Source organism: Lagenorhynchus albirostris, chromosome 3 (genome assembly GCF_949774975.1).
Source record: "Lagenorhynchus albirostris chromosome 3, mLagAlb1.1, whole genome shotgun sequence".
NCBI lineage: Eukaryota > Metazoa > Chordata > Mammalia > Artiodactyla > Delphinidae > Lagenorhynchus > Lagenorhynchus albirostris.
This window is the reverse complement of record NC_083097.1, coordinates 166936947-166956365: the sequence shown is the minus strand read 5'-3', so window position 1 is coordinate 166956365 and position 19419 is coordinate 166936947. Positions and strand designations below refer to the sequence as shown.

Genomic DNA, 19419 nt, shown 5'->3' with positions numbered 1-19419 from the left:
TTTATCTTACAAAAAGTTTCTGGTAAGATACTCGTTTCCATTTGACTAGTGAAAGAACTCGAGTCATATTTTAGCATTAAATGGTAATGACAGTCTGTGACTCTGAATTACGATAAGCAAACATAAAGTTCCTTAGGAGAGAAAGGCTTTGTTATCTGTTTCGTTAAACGTTCATCTTCACTTCTGATCTTGGATGCTTGGACCTGGACACACCTGATTCTTCCTGTTGTTGTTTCTACCTTAACTTTTCAATGTTTCTTGGTGAACCAGGTTTCCAAGAGCCAGGATCGCAAATCGGCCAGCAGGGAGAAGCGGTCTGTTGTGTCCTTTGATAAAGTCAAAGAGTCGAGGAAGTCACGAGACTCAGAGTCCCGCAGGTGAGTCAGAATCCAGGAATGTGGGCTGGTTTGGGTGTTGCCGTTGACTGGTGATAACTCTGTCCTGGGAGGATATTTTCCAAGTCCCCTGTGGGTGGAATATTGCTTTAAACCTCTGCTCCTTTGGCTTTTAGTTCACAGACTTCCTGTGCACTGGCTTTCTTCTGTGACTTTTTTCAAACTGTTTTCTCAGGCAGATATTTTGAAGATTCTGGGAGGTAGCAATGGCAGGGAGATGGAATGCTTTCCTGGGACAGTAGTGCTAGTTAACAGAACATAGCAAATTTGCTCCAGAAGCTGTGAATAGGGAAAAACAGTGGGACAGACCCAATGAGAGAGCTGAGAGGTCCTCATCCTTAAATAAGCCCAAGGCAAGGTCCTCATAATTTTTAAAAACTAAACAGAAATGATGTCGATCACGTTGAGTGACAGTTAATGTTTCCTATCAAGAAAAAAAATTAAAAATGTAGTTTAAAAAATAAGAACCATTAGTAAAAAGGCTAGCAGAATGAGACTGAGAAAGGGGGCAGGAGCACTGTTTTCTGTAGTATGCCGTACAGAACTTTGTGCTGGAAAGGGAACGGCAGTGGGCAAAGAAAAAGTGCGGTTTTGGTGAAGTAATTAGCAAATGAGTAGAACTGACCCATGTGCGTGTGGGAGTTTAACATGATAAAAGTGACATTTCCCACTAGTGAGAAAAGGACGGGGCTCGCCCCAGAATGGCTTCAGGTCACTTGGCTGTGCCTTCGGACAGTCCTTTGGATCTCTGGCTCACATCACTACAAATTGTCAACATAAACTGCTGGCTGAAAAACATAAAAATTAGTTATCCGTGTAATGGAAAAGTAAATATATTTATGAGTTTGAGATTTTGAAAGGACTGAAAATTTATAAAGGAGAGGTAGAGTAAATTAAAATTTCTATACAATGAAAGACCAAAGAGAAAGTGCAAAGATGTGTGACAGATGGTGGTAAAGGTGTTTTGAAATAGATAAAAAATAACCCGATAGAAGATGGACAGAAGGGGCTGTGTACATATGGTCATGAAACATGAAACGTCGTTCAGCCTCACCAGGCATCAGGGACATGCAGGTGAAAACAGCAGTGAGACTGGTTTTCCATCTATTATTTTGATCTGAATTACAGTGGGGGGAGACAGATGCTTGTAGTGGTGGGAGTGACCTGTCCGGGGGGCACAGCAGCCTGGAGAGCGGTCCCGAGGTAGCATGGGCTTCTGAATCCTGGTGTTCCAGACCGAGCAATGCCACTTCCCCCAACTTGCCTGAGAGGAACCTGTGCTAAGAAAGTGGGGCGGGGTGGCCATTTCCCTGAGGCTGGGAACAACCAGAAGGCCCACGTCTGCGAGTGGTCATGTAAACTGTGGCCTCTCACTCCATGGGCTCCTTCCCAAAAGCATGCCGTACATCTGTAGAGGTGGGGACGCACAGGGTCCAGGACATGGTGCCTGAAAGCAAGGAAGCTGCAGCCATTTTTTTCTAAGACGCAGACACAAAGTAAGGCAAGATTAGACATTTCTGCTGGTATGATTATGTGTCTAAACACAGAGCAGAGGATAGACAGGAGACAACCTGGCAGCTGTACACGGAGACTGGAGGGAAGCACGCTGGGCACCATCAGTATCACCTGCAAAAGCAGGGCTGTCAGTGCCCTCAGCCTTGGCGGGGTCCTGCACAGCCGGGCTGCGTCCACCACCCAGCGGCCGCTGGCCCTTGCTTGTTGCTAAATGTATCTGCAGCCCGGGCCCCCCATCCCACCCCGGGGCGGAGCCGTGGCTCCATCCGTAGCTCCCCCCTGCTGGGAGAGGACCTCGGTACTGGGCGCTGCTGCGGCCCCTAGGCCATTGCAGCCTCTACTCTTTGCCTCCAGGGTGCGCGAGCGCAGTGAGCGAGAGCAGTGCATGCAGGCACAGCTGGAGCGGGAGGAGCGCAAGCGGCTGCTCATCGCCCGCGAGAGGCTGGCTTTCCACAGACATCGCCTGGAGCGGGAGCGACTGGAGCGCGAGCGGCTGGAGCGCGAGCGCATGCGCGTGGAGCACGAGCGCAGGCGCGAGCAGGAGCGCATACACCACGAGCGCGAGGAGCTGCGGCGCCAACAGGAGCTGCGCTATGAGCAGGAGCGGCGGCCCGCCGTGCGGAGGCCCTACGACGACGGGCGGTAAGCCACGCCACTCCTAGCCGCCACCCCTGAGGTGGCCCCTGGTGTTTAGAATTGTGCCGTGGTCCCCAGAGTCCTGTTAACACAACGATTTTTACTTAAAAGGAAGCACAAGTACTTGTTACAGTCAAATTTGGTATTCTGTACTTCATCTGGGAACCTGAGATAGTTTGAGATCGGTGGAGAAATGGTTGGATAAAGTGGTGCTTATTAAATCATTAGGTTCAGGTCCCAGCACAGACCACCGCCCCCTCCCCCAGGGAGGAGTTCAGACACCCAGAGCAGCACGTAACACATGGGGCTGGGCACGCGGCCAGCACCTCCTTCTGGGCACCTTCCAGGTTTTGTAATCATTGCAGTAATTTGTGTTGGTTCATTCTGTTAATGAGATTGGTTTTAATTCCCCAGACATGCTGATGTGCCATACGAATACTAAAACGCTAACCACCAGTGAAAGGCCTGAGGTCTTGCTGTCAGGAGTCTGGGGTGATAATCCTAGCAATGATCCTATCAGAGCTTTTCCACATGCATGGTGTCTTGGGGGAGACTGCCTGGTGGTGTGTGTTTGTTCCTTTGTTTTAATCTTCTTTCTACTGGCATGGGTTAGAGAGGTCCCTGTGTAATGTATCACTGAGACTTCTGTAAAGGGCCTTTAAGGTGTTTTAGGACTTTTTATGCATTTTACAAGATACTGAGGGGAGAGCCAGAAATGTTTTTGAACCAGTACATTTCAAGTGCTACTGAAAGTTCTCCCCACCTGGTGTCTGCTGGGTCAAGTCTGCATTGGGATAAAAGGACAGCAGTGTACTAATTGTCCTGGTAGACTGGCCGACCCTCATGGCCGTGAGAGGTTCCCAGAGGGGATCTGCTGACACCCACTTCACTGATCCCCTCCTACAGGGAGACCTGAGCTTTTCTGTGGGGGACAAGGGGCATGTGGGGTAAGAGAGAATGGAGCCCTTCAGTCACATCCCACGTCATCCCTCCAGGCGCTCTCAGCTCATGTGGGCGCTAATGATAAAGTTCCTTCTTGTTCTGTGAAGTGATAGGGGCAGTGGGAGGGTCAAGTTTACCAGCTTCCGCAAAGGTAATCTATTTGGAGGGGGAAATGCACGTCCTCTTTCTTGCTTCCTCTCCTAGGCGAGATGATGCTTACTGGCCAGAAGCTAAGCGGGCCGCCCTGGATGAGCGTTACCATTCTGACTTCAACCGCCAGGACCGCTTCCACGACTTTGACCACAGGGACCGGGGACGCTACCCTGACCACTCAGTCGACAGGTCAGCCACTGACCCTGCTTGCTTGATGCATGTTTTCTTTGTCTTGGTTTATTCTTTTCTTTTTTATTTTTTTTAATGTGGATCATTTTTAAAATCTTTATTGAATTTGTTACAATATTGCTTCTGTTTTACATTTTCATTTTTCGGCCCCGAGCCATGGGATCTTTCTTAGCTCCCCAACCAAGGATCAAACCCTAGGCCCCTTCATTGGAAGGCAAAGTCTTAACCAATGGACCACCGGGGAAGTCCCTGTCCTGGTTCATTCTTAATGACAAAGAGCTCGAGTGGCTCTTCTAGGCTCTAGGCTTCTAGGTAGCCAGCCCACTTGAACCAGCAGAGTGTGTGTGAATTACCTGGGTTCAAGTGGAAATGTTTTCCGTTTGGGGTCTTAACCAACCTATCTTTCTCCTTATGCTTTCATTTAAATTGCTTTTTTCAGGAGAGAAGGTTCAAGGTCAATCATGGGAGAAAGAGAAGGACAGGTAAGTCAGAAGCTGTGATTGTAGCCACAGTTTTCCCTGTACAGTTGGTTCTCTTCCCTTTGTCTGCCTTCTTCCTCCTCCACCTGAGTTAGAGGAAGAACGAGTAAGGGAGTACGGCACCTGCAATGTTCTGTGGGATGACCGTGTGAATAGCTTGTGCTTTGTGCTGGCCCAAAATTCAAACAAGTATTCTGAAGCCTTGTTTGGCTTTGACCCTAAGGTTCTATACACCTTAGTGACTACACCGGTACTAAAGTGCTGAGAGCCTTGCATGAGTCTGGCAGGCTCTGTTGGGAAGTGCCTTGTGACCCACAGCACTGACTAGACGCGATGCCTCGTGTCACGGAGCCCGAGTGCACCTGGAGTGTCAATGGTCGCAGGGTTAACCCGCCCCCGCTGAGCCTCGGGAAGCAACTGAGTCAGGCCCACACGTTTTCTTTTTGCAGGATGAACACATTAGAAAACAAGCTCAGTTTTCTCCTTTTTTCCTATCTTACATTTAGATTGAGAACTTCCCCAAAGAGCCTTGACTTCTTAGTGGGTTTCCTTGGAGAATCAGAGGGATGAGGGAAAGTTGTGGTCAGGGCATCGTTCTGGCAGAATCGCTGCCCCGTGGGTCGGTCTTCTCCCTGACTACAGCACCGACATTCAGTCCTATCCTCCCTCCATGCCTGAGAACATGGCTGGGAATGGCTAAGCTCCTTGACTGCATCTGAGGAGTTCGCTGCCACCTCAGGAGCAATTCCATGACCCTCACGGGATTCCTGTTTCTCTGCTCCCAGGCATAAATCTCCCATGCAGCTAAATGTACCCCTAGTGTCATGGGTTTCCTTTGGTGGAGACATTGAGCACAGTGGTTAAATGTCCAGGCTCCAGAATCAGGACCAGGGTCACATCGCGGTGCCACCACTTCTGCTGAGCCTGTTTCTCCAGCTGTGAAAGGAGGGGAGGGAGGGTGAGGTGGAGTGGGGGGTTAAATGAGATGACATACGTGTCTGCGGCAAGTGTTTGCCCAGTCCTGCCGTGTTGCTCTTGATCATGGATAGCTATTCTCATCTGATTAGATAGTGCTCTCCTGACTGAGAGGAGTGTTTGTGTTCTCACATCCATAATCACAAGTAAGACACAACTGCTGCCCCGAACGGCAAATGGTGACATCTGACACAGAAAGGGAAAACCAGCACAGGCCTCAGGGCCTTGTTGGACTGGTCCGTGGGTGGGTGGATTGTTAGACAGGAGAATGTTGGTTAAATTTTAAAACACCAGGGAGAGATGGGAATGGGCTTTAAATAACTAGGTCTTGCTGAGATGAACTTCTATCCTTTCAGTGTTTGTCTGATTAGTCTTCAGAAGGCTATTGATAAAAGGTCATTCTTAAATGTTTGTCCAAAATTAAATGAAGCTGTGTAAAGCATGAGCTATAATTTTTTTAAAGTCAGTGCACTTTGAAGGTTGTTCGTAGAACTACTTCCGGAATCCCGTTTGAGAGCCCTTGTTACATTTGCCAGCACTGACTTTCCTGGACACGTTGTCTTGTGATTTTGCCCCTTGAAGGAACAATGTTCTATTTTGTCCATCTTGTAAGATAGACCCCCTTTTGTTGTGTTTAGGGCGGTGTGGGCACACATTTGGGGACGAGCAGCCGTGGGGAGCAGGCAGTGGTGCTGCCCAGTGCGCCGAGGGCCACGAAGTCAGGGCTCCCATGTGGAGCCACCGTGTACCTGCCCTGGCCCAGGAGATTCCCGTGGATGCAGACGGGGACAGGGCCGCTGGAGCGGGACCCCAAGGGGCTTCGTTACCAGGACGCCTTTCTCCTTCCTTCTCAGTTAGACCATAGTCCTGGGGCAAAAGCCCCAAAGCCACAGATCAGGTTTGTGGAACAACAAGAGAACAGGGCTGTGGAGCCAGAGCCACCTCGCCAGCTCCATGAAAGTCAGCCTGGGCCTTCTTGCAGCCGGCAGGGACGGGCTTGGGTTGAAGGGAAAGGGGCTAGAGTATGAGGTGTTCTCTTTCATCCTCCTGGGGTCTGTGCCGGCCAAGCAGTTCACGTGGCCATTGCCACTGAGTAAGCCGCTGGGCTGCCAAGGAGTCGTGTCTGGACAAAGCAGGACAGGATGCCAGGCCCCGGAGTGAATCATGTCAAAGGATCCCTGGTGGCTCTTCTGCTCTGGGGGCTCCCTGATAATATTCTGAGCACAGGCACCTGGCACAGCGTGATCCATTCCTGGTGTGGGGCAGTCGCTCAGCCCCAGCACGCTTCAGTCCATTGGTGCCTGAATCTCTGCCTTCTGATTAGGGAGAACCTAATTTGGTCTTGGGCTCCGTGAGCACTGCTCCTCCCCAGGCCTTGAGCAGCCTTCGGGGGTGCGGCTGTGTTGTGCCAGCTGAAAGGTTCTGTGTGGCCCCAGACTGTAAAGAAGGCCTGCCGGCACCGTCTTGGGCCTGCAGGGGCTCCTGTCTGAGTCATCGTCCTTGTCATTATTAACTTGTTGCTCCAAAGGCCCTGGGATCCAGGGTTGTACTGAGGCCTTCTTTCGTTTTGACCCTTTAACGTCCAGCATTACCCCGAACGCCACGGAGGACCAGAGCGCCACGGACGGGATTCCCGTGATGGGTGGGGCGGATACAGCTCTGACAAGAGGATGAGCGAGGGCCGGGGGCTGCCTCCTCCCCCCAGGTTTGTGTCTTACGTCCCATGGTGCCCATCGGGGCCTCTCACCCAGCTGGCAGGATTGGTGTGTCTGGCTGAGGACCCCTGGTCTTGGGCATAAGCTGAGTGCGGGCCCAGCGCACTCGCCACGGCCCAGGCTGCCTCTGAGTTCTCTGAGCAGCATCGGATCGAGTGCCACTTCCGTTCCCCCGCAGCCCCCGTTGCTCAAAAGGCTGGGGTCACAAAGTGCTAAACGCACCCTCTCAAACCCAGTGCCATTGCTCTCCTGGAGGGCAGAGGTGGGGGCAATCCAAATCAGAGATGTCTTTCTCCAAGGGGCAGACGTGAGTGGGGGGACCACAGCCGAAGAATGGAGGATGACCGTGCGTGGCAGGGCGCTGCTGACGGAGGCATGATGGACAGGGACCATAGGAGGTGGCAAGGTGAGGACTGGCCCTTGGCCAAGGCGCATCTGTCTCAGTGGAGAAGCATCCGGGAAGCTGGGGTTGCCCCTGCTGTACGTCGGGCACTGCTCGTGAGGGCGGGAGCAACTTTCTCTGCTCTCCCTAGCGTGTGGCCTTGCTCCTTACGGCCTGGGTGGGTGAGTGGGTGAGGTGTGGCACAGGAGGTGTGCCACAGGTGCCGTAGCTCCTCTTCACCGTAACTTAGCAAGGAGAGTGGGTATGTGCAATCCGTGTGCTCACACATCCTCCACGGACGGACCTGTGGCTCAAGAAAGGGACTGGAGTTGTCTGAGCCCCGTGTCCTCTGAACTTGATGTCCTGTGCCTGGAGGCACTGTGTGAAAAGTGTTCCTTGTTTTCCAGGCGGTGAGAGAAGTATGTCTGGTCACTCGGGGCCAGGTCACATGATGAACCGGGGAGGCATGTCAGGGTAAGGCGCATTGTCACCGGTCTTGTCTTTGCTTGTGGGCTCGCGTCAGTGAAGGTGCTGTGTGCTTGGGCGGGTGTCACTGCTGCTAAAAGGAAGGAGGCCCCAGAGAGCACAGGCACAGGGCAGAGCCCACTGAGTGAAAAATAAAAATAATTTGCCTTTGTTTCAGGCGCGGCAGCTTTGCCCCCGGGGGGGCCTCTCGGGGCCACGTGATCCCTCGTGGCGGCTTCGGGGGCCAGAACCGGGGGAGCCGACCCAACGACGCCCGCTTCACTCGCCGCTACTAAGTGCTTGGGCTCCTGTGTTATGTCACGTGGCAACAAGAATATGTTCTGTTAAGAGTTCCCTTAAACTGTGTACAATAATTTTTTTTTTATCTGCTGCCATATTGTAGCTCAATACAATGTGAATTTGTTTTTTGGTTTTTTTTGGTTTTTTTGTAATAAATGTGTTTCTGTTCACATACCCTTTATTTAAAGCGTCGTGTCTTTTTATTTTCACGTCTTTAAGTAAAATGAAATTATACTCATAAGTGCTAAGCCACAGCTCTTCTTTCAGGGAAGGAGGATGGAAAGGGGCAGCTTTTGGGGACTGTTGGGTTTTCCAGAAGCACTTTGCCAGCAGCACACCCCTTCCAGCCTGCGTGAGCCCAGGCCCGGAGTTCATAGGACCCGTCTGGGTCGTGTGTCTCAGCCTGTCTGGCCTTCCTCATGGGCCTTGTGACATACCTCAGATGTTTGTTCCAATCGCCCACATTTTGCCTCCATGTATGACACCCTTGCTGAACGGGCTGTTTTGTGGGTTTTGTGTGGTAAAATACACGTAACATGAAATTGACCATTTTAACCATTTAAGGGTAGAGTTCAGTGGCATTATGTACATTCTCAGCGTCATACAACCATCCCCACCGTCCATCTCCAGAACTTTTCTTTCTTCCCAAACTAAAACTCTGTCCCCATCAAACACTCAGTCCCCAGCCCCCTGGCCCCCACCACCTACTTTCTGTCTTTGAATCTGACTCCTCTAGGGACCTCGTGAGTGGGATTGCATCCTCGTGGGGAGGAGAGATGACCACGTGTGCCGTGAGAGGAGCAGAAGAGCTGTTGGACACCAGGTGATGAAGTCCACCAGGTGATGAAGTCCACCTCGGGGAGTGGCAGGGGCCGGAGTGGAAGGAGAGTTGCCGGGACAGAGGAGTCGGAGTCGGGGCGGGGGGTCTCGCCCCACATAAGATGCAGGTGTGTTCAGGGTTCAAGTGCTGCCTGGACTCCAGGGGTGGCTTGGTGGGACAGTGCCACCTCCCCAGGTCAGCTGTGTTCCTTGTCTCTAGGGGCCCTGGGTCTGTATGGATGGAGCTGGGGGCAGGCCCCCCTATTGGGAACAGTGCTCAGAGGCCTGCCTCTTGGCTCTATCTCACACTCAAGAAGGGTCTGGCCCTGTCTGAAGGCTGAGATGTACCAACAACCAAGGCTAACCGGGCCCCTGTCCCACCAGGGCCCAGACAAGGGAAGACAGACACAGGACCAGGCCTTTCCACCTATTGGCTGAATACACCTCCTCCACCAGGCCAGGCACATCCCCCTCCTAATCCCTGTAAATTTATACCGCACGTGGCAAGAGGGACCTGCAGACAGGATTAAATTAAGAACCTTCATATGGTATCTGGGGTTACCCAGGTGGGTCCTTGTAAGGGAAATAGGGAGAAGGGCAAGAAGGGGACACGACAGCGGAAGACCACACTGCTGGCTGTGAGGACAGAGGAAGGGACGCCAGCCAAGGATCACAGTGGCCTCTAGGAGCTGGGAAAGGCAGGAAACGGATTCTTCCCAGCGTCCAGAAGGAACCGGCCATGCCCACACCTGGATTTCAGCCCACTGAGACCCATGTTGGACGTCCAACCACGAGGTGATTCTGTCCCGCGAAGACAACTGGCAGCACCAGGAGACATTTGCGGTTGTCATACGTGGTGGGTAAGGAGGCACCGCTGGCATTTTGGGGGTTGGAGGCAGGGATGCTGCTCAACACCCGGTCCCTGGGGTGGCCCCAACATGGATTTATCCTTCCCGATATCAGCGATGCCAAGCTGTGGAAATCTGCCCCAAGGTGTTGGGCGCTGTGATGGGGCACCCACAGGGCACTGAGGAAGCCCAGAGAGGGCACTTGAGGAAGGGGACAGAGGAGGCTTCCCAAATGAGGGGGGCATCTCAGCTGGGGGCAGGATGAACAGAGGAAGGATGGCCTAATGAGGGGCTGCAAAGTTGTGGGCAAAAGCTGGCGGGAAAGCCAGCTGTGTTCTGGGAACTGAGGGCCACTGGGCTGGCATATCCAAGGACTGAGGGGAGGCAGGGCCCCTGAGGAGTCTGGGCTCACAGGGAGGGCAGGGGGAGCTGCAGGTGTTTGAACAGGGGGTGACGTCATCAGACATGGTCTCGGGAACAGATGGAAGGGGGCAGGCCCGGAGGTGGGGTCAGCAGGGAGGTGATCACTGGCAACAAATACAAGTCGATGGAGAGGAATAGGGGTCTGACTGGATGAGGAGACACAGAGGCAAGAGCAGCACTGGTCTCCAGGCTGTCAGCTTGGTCTGTGTGGACAGCGGGAAAGCCATGGGGTCAAGCAGAGCCCATGGCCAACCCTGGGCCAGTGACCATAGGCTGGTTTCAGTGCTAGAAAACGCGCGCGCGTGCACACACACACACACCCATGTCCCCAGGGCAGCTCAAAGACTGGCTTCCTTTGAGGCTTCAGGGAGCCTCGTGGAGCACATGGCACCACCCCAGCTCCCTGCGCCCTGAGCACAAACCCCTCCTGTATTCTCCATCTGTAAAAAATGGGCCCACGAGGCTGCTGGAAGGGCTCTGTGGACGGAGAGTCAGGCTGGGACAGCTCACAGGGCTTGTCCTTGAACTCAGGATGTGCCCTCAGCCTCCGAAATGGCCAGCACCAGCTCCCTCCTCGGCAGCAGAGGATCAAGGATGGCCCCAGGCCCCACCCATCCCACCCTCATCATAGACCTGCTCCCACCTCCACAGGGGCCCAGGTGGCTTTCAGGTGACACACAGGACATGGGAGACCCCACCTGGAGACCAGGGTGGCACAGGTCACTCAGGGCTCTCCCTCCCCAAGCACCACCCTGCCCTCCCCACTCCTCCCTGGCCAGATGGATGGATGGACACGTGCTGGCTTCTGCTCCCAGGCGAGCCTGGGAAATGCCCCGGCCTCTGGTCTCTGCTTCCCTCATCTGTAACAGTGCCGTCCCCTCCTGAGTCATGTCCCTGGGTGAGTTCTATTCCCTAAACCAACTGACATGAACTCCGAACTCTTGGGAACAGAGGACCCTGTGCCAGCTCGGGGCACCATTACCCAGGCCTCCTCCCTGTTCCCAGGGTAGCTTCCTGGGCCAGTCATTGGCTCCCACCCAAGCCCACCTCCTACCCTGTCTGGGGCAGAGGTTTCCTCCTGCCATCACCATGGTGGGATGCTCTGTGACTGGGTGCTGGGGATCTCACAGGGAGCATCTGAAGGGCCCACCCTCCCCAGAGCTCCAGCTGGACAGAGACATTTAGGTCACCAAGCAGCTGACACCGCGGGTGTCAGAGAAGGCTTCCCAGGGGAGCAGGGAACATCTGGAAAACAGGGCCCTTGTGGGCCAGGGAGACTCCCTGCACGGCCATGACCGCCAGGTCTGTGCTCCCCAGGAATCCCCAGGTTGTGGGGAGAGGGTGGAATGAGAGTGGAAACCAGGTGAGGGCAAGAGGACAGGGACTAGATTAGGCGGGCAGATCAGTGAGCCGAGCAGGACAATCAGTGGCTCTGGGGGCTCGCAGCTGTGTAGACCAGCCCTTACCCCCAGATTGCCCCACCCTGTGCTCAGCCCTCCAAGAACTGAGAAGACCCCAGACCCAGATGGGCCCTGAGCCCCAGGGCAGTGGTCTGCTCCCACTCACCATACAAGGTCGAGGGCCCACCAGTGGGCAGGGCCCAGATACAAAGGGGTGAACCTTGGCCTTCGGTCAAGGTCAGGCCCTGAAGAGCCCCCAGGAGCCAGAAGCCCACGCCCCGGGGGCCAGCACACAGATCGGGGAACACTTCCAAGTCCTTTATTGGGCCGGCAAGGCCGGGAGCTGCCCTAGGAGTGGGGTCCCAGTCTGGCGTCCATGGCGCCCTGGCCCCTGTTCCCGCCTGGGGCAGGCAGCTTCCTCTTGACAGGCTACTTGGTTCGCTCCTTCAGGTATTCCCAGCCCTCCTTGGAGTACTCCCAGGCTTTGGAGGGGGCCACGGACAGAGCGGACATCACCGTGATGATGCCTGTGGGGAAGGAGGGCCCAGCGCTTTCAGCAGAGAGTTTGAGAGGCACCACTTCCGGCTCTGTCAATTCCATGCAGGGAAACAGGTGGAGGCCACATATTGCTCCCACCTCCCTGGAATCTCCACTCCCTTTTCTCTTTCAGATCCGTTGGGGGCAGCGGGGCGGGGAGGCGGGGGCAGCAGGTGCACACAGAGCAGGAAGGAGAGTGGTGGAAAGGCATGGCCAGGAAGGGAGGTGGGAATATCTGGGGCCACTCTCCTGCAAGCAGACGGACCAAGGCCTACCTGAATTCCAGGACTCGCGGATGTGAAAGTTAAACTTTGGAGGGGCTGGGAGCTGGGAAGAGAGGGGAAGAAGGGGCTGGTGAAAGGGGAAGGCCTGGCAGCCCGCACCTCCCTCACAGGCAGGGAGAGCAGCACATGCCCCAGTGTGGAGAAAGCCAAGCAGGGCTGGAGGGACCGGGGATCAAAGACCACCCGAGCTGACGCCCCTGCTCCCGCAGAGCCGTAGCCTCAATCCAAGCTCGGAGTACCTGGGGTATCTTCAGGCCTGTCTGCTCGCACACGTACTGGCTGAACTGGTACACGGCGGTGGGGACCACCTCCTCAGCTTTCTGAAGGACCGCCTGGCTCTTGTCGCTGGGCCCCAGCAGCTCCTGGTCGTACACCAGGTAGACAGCGCCCCCAGCCACACTGCCCTTGATGAGGAACCTGCAGGCAGAGAAAGGAACCACAGCAGCTCAGCAGATTCTGCTGGCCACCTCCCGGGTCTAGGCCCGCGGGTATGGGGGTGAGGGTTAGACCCCTAGGGGGAGGGGCGTGCCCACAGTCCAAAGAGTGACACACCTGAAGCCAGGCAGCTAATGCGAGAAGCACAGGGCATTTTGGGAGCCCAGAGGCGTGCCTGACCCACAGCACTTAATCTAAGGCGTGCAGGGATACTCAGCTCCATTTAACTGGTAAACTGAAGCCTGGAGAGAAACAGTGTCACTCAAGATCCCGCAGAGGGCAGGGAACAGTGAAGACTTAAGACTCCTGACCACCTTCTACCTTCCAGCCCCGAGGGATGCTCCGCGAGGAACCCGCGGGGGTTTTCTAAGTGTCCCTGGTCATTTCCTGTCATACGCAGCTCTGGGTGCGCATTAACCTCCCAACAAAGGCGTGCGGCACTCCCATATTACAGAGTGGGCAGCTGAGGCTCGGAGGGATCTCGGGTACAGAGTGGGAAAGGCACGGACTCGCTAGGAAGCGGGAGGGGGGCGAGAAGCTCCACCCTGTCTGGACAGACACGGGAGACCTGACACTACGGGCGGCGAAAAGCCGATCGGGAGCAAACCAGATGGAGGGTGCTCGCAGAAGGGAACATTCTTGGGGGCTTGGGGCCCTCCTGGTGGCCCCACGAACCTCATCAGCGACCACACTCCGGATACCATGACCGCTCCGCTCCGCGCGCAAGGACACTCGGCTCGCCCGTCACTTCCGGTCGCGGCGTCGCAGAGGCCTCTGGGAGGCGTAGTCTCTTGTCAGCCGCAAAGGCCTCCGGGAGTCGGAGTCTCGGCACCGAAACAACAGAAAGAGGTTGCGGTCCCACTGCGAAACAACCGTGCGAAGCTTAGTCCTCAGGGCCCAGCCGCCGCAAAGCTGTCTGGGAAAAGTAGTCGGCAAGTCACGTGAGGCGCCGGACGGCTCGTTTAGCCGCCAAGCCTCCTGGGAAATGCAGTCGGGGGCGGCACGGCCCTCGTGACGTGAGGGAAAGAGGAATCGGGTGACAAGAGTGGGGCCTGAGGGGGACCCACAAGATGTCGTCTCCCGCGCCGGCGCGGGGGACTAAGGGCCCAGGCACAGGAAGAGAGTGCCTGGAAGCTGGTTGTCACGGCAACATGAGGGCTGATTTGTACGAGAAAGGCGGGCCTTTAGTCACGTGATCAGGTCCGTGGTTGAGGCCAGAGGAGAGCTAGGCGGGAGGCTGTTGCCCGGCAACGCCTGGGCGCGGAGTCCCCACAGTATAGCCCCTCCCCCCGAGGAGGTGGGCTCGGAGTCGCGTGACTCAGACCCTACGGGAGGGGGCGCGGTCGGAGACTGGCGGACGCAGTGGTGAAGTGAGGGCAGCGGGGCGCACGCGTGACTCCCAGGCCCGGACCCCAGCCCCGCTGGACAGCGGGAGAAACTGAGCCCTGAGTGGGTGAGTTCGCGATTGGGAGAGTGCAGTGAGTCGCACGCCCCCTTTGTCCAGAGGGGAAACTGAGGCCCGGCGAGGTCAGGGGGCCGGTGGGTTCTGCGAGGATCGGGTTTCCTCCTTTCCTCCCCCTTCAGAGCCTGGCTGTTTCATCCATCCATTCATCTCTCCGCCCACTCACCCACCCAGCCTGCCAGCCAACCCCTGCGAGGGAACTATGGTCAGGGCCAGTTTGAGGAGAATGTTGAGCTGTGGGGCTTCAGGGCTTTCCCTGGAAGTGGGGAGAGGTGGGAGAGTGTTCCCTGCTGAGGGGACGCTGGCGTGACTGGGTTAGGGCGAGGAGTTCACTTTTCTGAGAACTGATAGATTCATGGATAGGAAGTGGGGAAGATGAGGATGGACAGAGAGCCGAGGCCAGACCTGCTGGGTCTCGTGGGCTGAGGTGAGGAGGGTGTGGTCTCCATCTGGGGCAGTGGTGAGCCCTGGGAGGGTTTGGAACAGGAAGGGACATCTCAGATGTTTTTGGACAAAGATCCCTATGGCCTTTCCTCTTTGCCCCATGCAGCTCAGAGGATAGAAACCCTAAGATGTAATGGGCTTGTGCCCTTTTCAGGGGAGATCCATGACCCCCTTAACTTTAATCACCTGGCCTGTTTTTATCTTTCACCTTCTCCCTGGAACAAGTAAATCGGCTCCCCCAGCTGAAGTCACATCTTAACCCTGATGACACGGGCACCTCCATCTCCAAGCCAGTCCTGAGTGTCCGATTCCTTCTGGGTGTCTCCAGACAGAGTTATCTTTCTGGGCTCCCCCACCTCTCACCTCCCACATTCCTCATATCACTCTGGGTCAGTCTATCTGTTGAGTACCTACTGCATGTCTGGCAGTTCAGGGCACGGAAGATCCAAAAGGGAGCAAAACAGAAGCAGGTTTCCATTTCCTTTCTGCCCTCATGGAGCTGAGTCTAAGGGGAGAGAGGGATCCTGAACAGGTAACAAATCATCAAGATGATTTCAGGGGATGACAAGTGCTGAGAAGGAGAAAAGTTCTACAGGTAAGAGAGAGGGGGTGACCAGGAACAGAGGTGCTTTAGAGGAGGAGGCCAGGGAAGTGCCCTCTGAGGAGGTGATTTTTCCAGCCAAGACTTGAAAGAGCAAGCTGTTGGGTTGTATTTGGGAATACAAGAGGGGCTGGTCCAAGCAGACCCTTTTTGGTCACCAAGGCTTTTGTTCTAAGTGAAACGGGCAGGGTTTTCAGTAGGGGAAGAAGATGGCTGCAGTGGTTCAGGTGAGCTAGATGATGACCTGGACCAGGTGGTGGCTCTGCAGATGGAGAAGAGGGGTCAGGGCCAGGGGCATCACCGCTGGCTCTTCGAACAAAGACGCCGTTGGGGAAATGGGTGTGACTGGGGTGCGACTGTGGGCCAGGCCTGTGCCGGCCCCCCCTCTCTCCCGCTGCAGACCCAGGGAGGGCCATGAAGGTGCTGCTGCTCGTGGGGCTGGGAGCCCTGTTCTTTGCCTATTATTGGGATGACAACTTTGACCCAGGTGAGCGCCTGGGGGTGGGGGTGGGAGGAACGTTCTGGCTGTCCTCTCCATCCCCCAAGCTGACCACCCCTACTCGCTGCCAGCCAGCCTCCAGGGAGCCCGTGTGCTGCTGACTGGAGCCAGCGTGGGCATCGGGGAGGAGCTGGCATATCACTACGCGCGCCTGGGCTCCCACCTGGTGCTCACTGCCCACACCGAGGCTCTCCTGCAGAAGGTGAGACACTCCATCTCAAGTTTAATTGGTGGGGGGGGGGGGGGCGGGGAACAGGGCCTGGGTTTGAATCCCTGCAAACATTCAGGCTTCCTGTGTGGCCTTGGGTAAGTCACTTAATCTCTCTGAGGCTTAGTTTCCTCATTTGTAAATCAGAGACAATAAAAGGACCTTCTCCTGGGTTGTGATGTGGGGTTGCATCAGTAAGACAGTTGTAAAGCAAGGACTGTTCCTCACTAAATAGGAGTACTGATAGTAACCAAAGGCTGTGTGGATAGCTAGGGTTCTCAAGTTCAAAAGCGGGTTGGGTAGACCCTTCTTAGCAACAGCCCAGTGTTATTTCAAGGAAATGTGCAGCTCCTGGGGATGAACCTTACAAAATTTCAAGAGGCCAGAAATCTCAAGATTTATTTGAAATCTGCGTTTTAAATGTTGATGGTTGAACAAGCAAAATGTCCCCTATTCTGGCCCATGGGCTGCCAGTTTGCTACCCCAGTGGTAACGCTTCAGACATGATGTTGAATGGAACCTGAGGCTCATAGCAGGGGAGGGGGCTTCAGGCTGGGGCCCCTTTAGGGCCGGCAGGTGGAGGGGGGCCAGCTGGGGTGGAGGGGCCCACGGGCAGCTCTGGCCCCCCCCAGGTGGTAGGGAACTGCCGGAAGCTGGGCGCTCCCAAGGTCTTCTACATCGCTGCGGACATGGCCTCCCCTGAGGTGCCCGAGCGCGTGGTGCAGTTTGCGCAGGACAAGCTGGGTGAGGGGCGGGGCCTGGAGTCTGGGACCTTGGCCTAGGCCTTAGGGGCACGACCCAAATTGGGGCGGGGGTGTGGTAGTAACGGCCGTCTGAGGGCGGAGATTTATGGGTCCGGGGGCAAGGCTAGGGGTGGCGCCTTATGACATCCAGTGGGTGGAACTCTGGACCGGGCCTCATTAGATCAGGGATGAAGCCTGGTTAGGGAGTAGGGCGGGGTCTCTTTGATCTTAGTTGGGGCGCTACCTGGGTCAGAGCTCATTGTGTCAATGCTCTGGCCGGAGCATCGCTAGTTCAGGGGGCAGGGCTATGGGTGGTGTCTCGTACGGCGCGGGGGGCGGAGCCTTAAGGACAGCTCCGGGCTGATGGGCCTCTCCGGGCCAGGAGGGCTGGACTACCTGGTGATGAACCACCTCGGCGCCGCCCCAGCAGGCACGCGGGGCCGCAGCGCCCAGGCGACACGATGGCTCATGCAGGTTCTCCGCCCCTCCGCGGCCCCGGTTCCGCCCTCCCGCCAGACTCCACCCTCTCACCATTCCCCTCTCGGACCCTGCCCTTCCCAGCTCCAGACCCCAACTTTCCTGGTTCTAGGCTCCGCCCTCTTGACCTTGGCTCCGCCCCAGGCTGGTGTTCCCCCTCGTCCATTCGGAACTCTGCCCCGGTCCTCGAGCCCCGCCCCTACATACCAAGGCCCCGCCCCCAGGCTCTAGGCTCCGCCCCTGCCCCTTCTGGCCTTCGGTTCCTCCTCCGCCCGGTGACTCGCAGTCGCCACCTACAGGTGAATTTCCTGAGTTACGTGCAACTGACTTCGTTGGCGCTGCCGAGTCTGACTGACAGCAAGGGCTCCCTGGTGGTGGTGTCCTCGTTGCTAGGTGCGTGTACGCGGGGCGGGGAGTGGGGAAGCCATGGGGCCGATGGGGGCGAGCCTGGAGCGGGCAGGAAGGCTTCCCGGAGGAGGAGCAGCGGCGTGTGGCCGCTCAGCCACTGCCCTCCCGCGCCCCCAGGCCGCGTGCCCACGTCCTTCTCCAGCCCCTACTCGGCGGCCAAGTTCGCGCTGGATAGCTTCTTTGGCTCTCTCCGGCGGGAGCTGGATGTGCAGGACGTGAACGTCGCCATCACCATGTGCGTCCTGGGCCTCCAGGATCGCGCCTCGGCCGCCGAGGGAGTCAGGTGAGGCCCAGGACGCGAGCCGGGGCCAGGCTGAGCGGGGAGGGGGTGTGGGGGGCCGCTGAGCCGTAGCCACAGTCCCCACCTCACCCTCCTGTCCCCAGGGGCGTCACAAGGGCCAAGGCGGCCCCAGGGCCCAAGGCAGCCCTGGCTGTGATTCGTGGCAGCGCCACGCGTGCCTCCGGCGTCTTCTACCCGTGGCGCTTCCATCTGCTCTGCCTGCTTCGCGGCTGGATGCCACAGCCAAGGGCCTGGTTCATCCGCCAGGAGCTCAACATCACGACCCCCGCTGCTGCCTGAGCCCCTGGGCTTAATGCCCCTTCGTCTTCCCAGAAGAAGACCCTCCAGCCAATCGTCCTGGAGCCCGGACAGACACCTCTGAGCAGGTGGCCAAGGGCCAAAAGAAAGTCATCAAGACAGAAAAGTAAACCTGAGAAAAACTACCAGCACCTGAAAGCAGTCAGAACTCGGGGCGTGCCCGGCATCTTGTCAGGGACTTGGAAGGCAATTAATTACCTCAGTCTTCTCAGCTGTCATTGATGATATGATTGCTGCTTCCATTTTGCAGATGAGCAAACTGAGGCTCAGAGAGGCTATGTGACTTGCCTCAGGGCCCTGGCCACATCCAGCAGGTCACAACACTACTGAGCCACCCTTGGAACCCTCTCTATTTGCGACCTGAAACCACTGCGTCCCTGATTTGTTCTTTCCACTCTCAGCCTCGGAGCATCCCCCAACCATTTTCCCGAGCAGGGGAACCCTCGAAGCTGTCGAGTTGATGGTGGGGTCTGAGGAGGGGGAAGAGGAAAAGAATGTGTTCTGGGCTGGATCCAGCCTCCCATTTGATAATAAAAAGCTTTCTTCCCTTGCACATCTGTTCAGACTCCTTGGTCCTTCCAGTTTGCTGGTGGCAGGAGGTGAAGAGGGACGTGTGTATTGGTGCCAGAACTCTCACCTTCATTTCACAGGTGGAGAAACGGAGGCTGAGAGACAGATGGACGTCATCCAGGAAGTCAGGGATGGAAGGAAGTGTAACCGATTGTGGGCCAAAGGCTATATTTGCAGCACGAAGAACGTGGTTTGTGCACCAATAATGATAGCCTGCATCAGGCGCTACGCACTTGACATTCATGACATCTTCACAACCAGAGGTTAGTGCTACCATTGTTACCATTTTATGGATGGGGAAACTTAGACGGGAAGTCAGAGACAGAAGCTGGGATTCTGACACCAGACTGTCCCTCTTTAAGGCAACGTGTGGGCTGCACCTGCACATCACTGGTATTTAGATTAATGAATTAAAAATTGACACTTTCCTTAAAATGGTAAACCAGCAGTGCTCGCATAAAGAAAAAGCAACTGTAAAGATAAAAACTAAATGAAAGCAATGTTATTAAAACAAAAC

At 55.9% G+C, this 19419-nt stretch overlaps 3 protein-coding genes across 6 annotated transcripts in view; 2 read left to right on the top strand and 1 right to left on the bottom strand.

Annotated features, from left to right (window-relative positions):
• SAFB (scaffold attachment factor B) overlaps positions 1 to 8327 on the top strand; it is a 34292-nt gene extending 25965 nt beyond the window's left edge. The window contains exons 14-21 of one of the 2 annotated variants that reach the window (XM_060145474.1): positions 271 to 377; positions 2265 to 2552; positions 3693 to 3830; positions 4270 to 4312; positions 6871 to 6989; positions 7305 to 7405; positions 7789 to 7855; positions 8025 to 8327. In XM_060145474.1, coding sequence (XP_060001457.1) covers positions 271 to 377; positions 2265 to 2552; positions 3693 to 3830; positions 4270 to 4312; positions 6871 to 6989; positions 7305 to 7405; positions 7789 to 7855; positions 8025 to 8142 — 981 coding nt within the window. In that variant the 3' untranslated portion in view covers positions 8143 to 8327. Of the gene's footprint in view, positions 1 to 270; positions 378 to 2264; positions 2553 to 3692; positions 3831 to 4269; positions 4313 to 6870; positions 6990 to 7298; positions 7406 to 7788; positions 7856 to 8024 lie in introns of both variants that reach the window. The other variant, XM_060145473.1, reaches the window with a different exon arrangement.
• Positions 8328 to 11939: 3612 nt separating this feature from the next.
• On the bottom strand, positions 11940 to 13774 carry MICOS13 (mitochondrial contact site and cristae organizing system subunit 13). Its single transcript, XM_060145469.1, has 4 exons — positions 13568 to 13774; positions 12697 to 12874; positions 12449 to 12500; positions 11940 to 12163 (listed from the first exon to the last, which is right to left on the bottom strand). Exons 1-4 carry the CDS (start codon positions 13594 to 13596, stop codon positions 12066 to 12068), a joined length of 357 nt encoding a protein of 118 aa, XP_060001452.1. The 5' UTR covers positions 13597 to 13774; the 3' UTR covers positions 11940 to 12065.
• A 577-nt stretch (positions 13775 to 14351) lies between these two features.
• Positions 14352 to 19136, top strand: HSD11B1L (hydroxysteroid 11-beta dehydrogenase 1 like). 3 transcript variants are annotated; one of them, XM_060145467.1, is made up of 8 exons: positions 14352 to 15393; positions 15767 to 15886; positions 15970 to 16100; positions 16739 to 16850; positions 17232 to 17323; positions 17626 to 17719; positions 17852 to 18017; positions 18983 to 19136. In XM_060145467.1, exons 1-8 carry the CDS (start codon positions 15360 to 15362, stop codon positions 18999 to 19001), a joined length of 768 nt encoding a protein of 255 aa, XP_060001450.1. In that variant the 5' UTR covers positions 14352 to 15359; the 3' UTR covers positions 19002 to 19136. The 3 variants fall into 3 exon arrangements, with proteins under 3 accessions (XP_060001450.1, XP_060001449.1, XP_060001451.1); XM_060145466.1 differs by lacking the exon at positions 18983 to 19136 and adding an exon at positions 18119 to 18480; XM_060145468.1 differs by lacking the exons at positions 16739 to 16850; positions 17232 to 17323; positions 18983 to 19136 and adding an exon at positions 18119 to 18480.
• Positions 19137 to 19419: the final 283 nt, after the last annotated feature.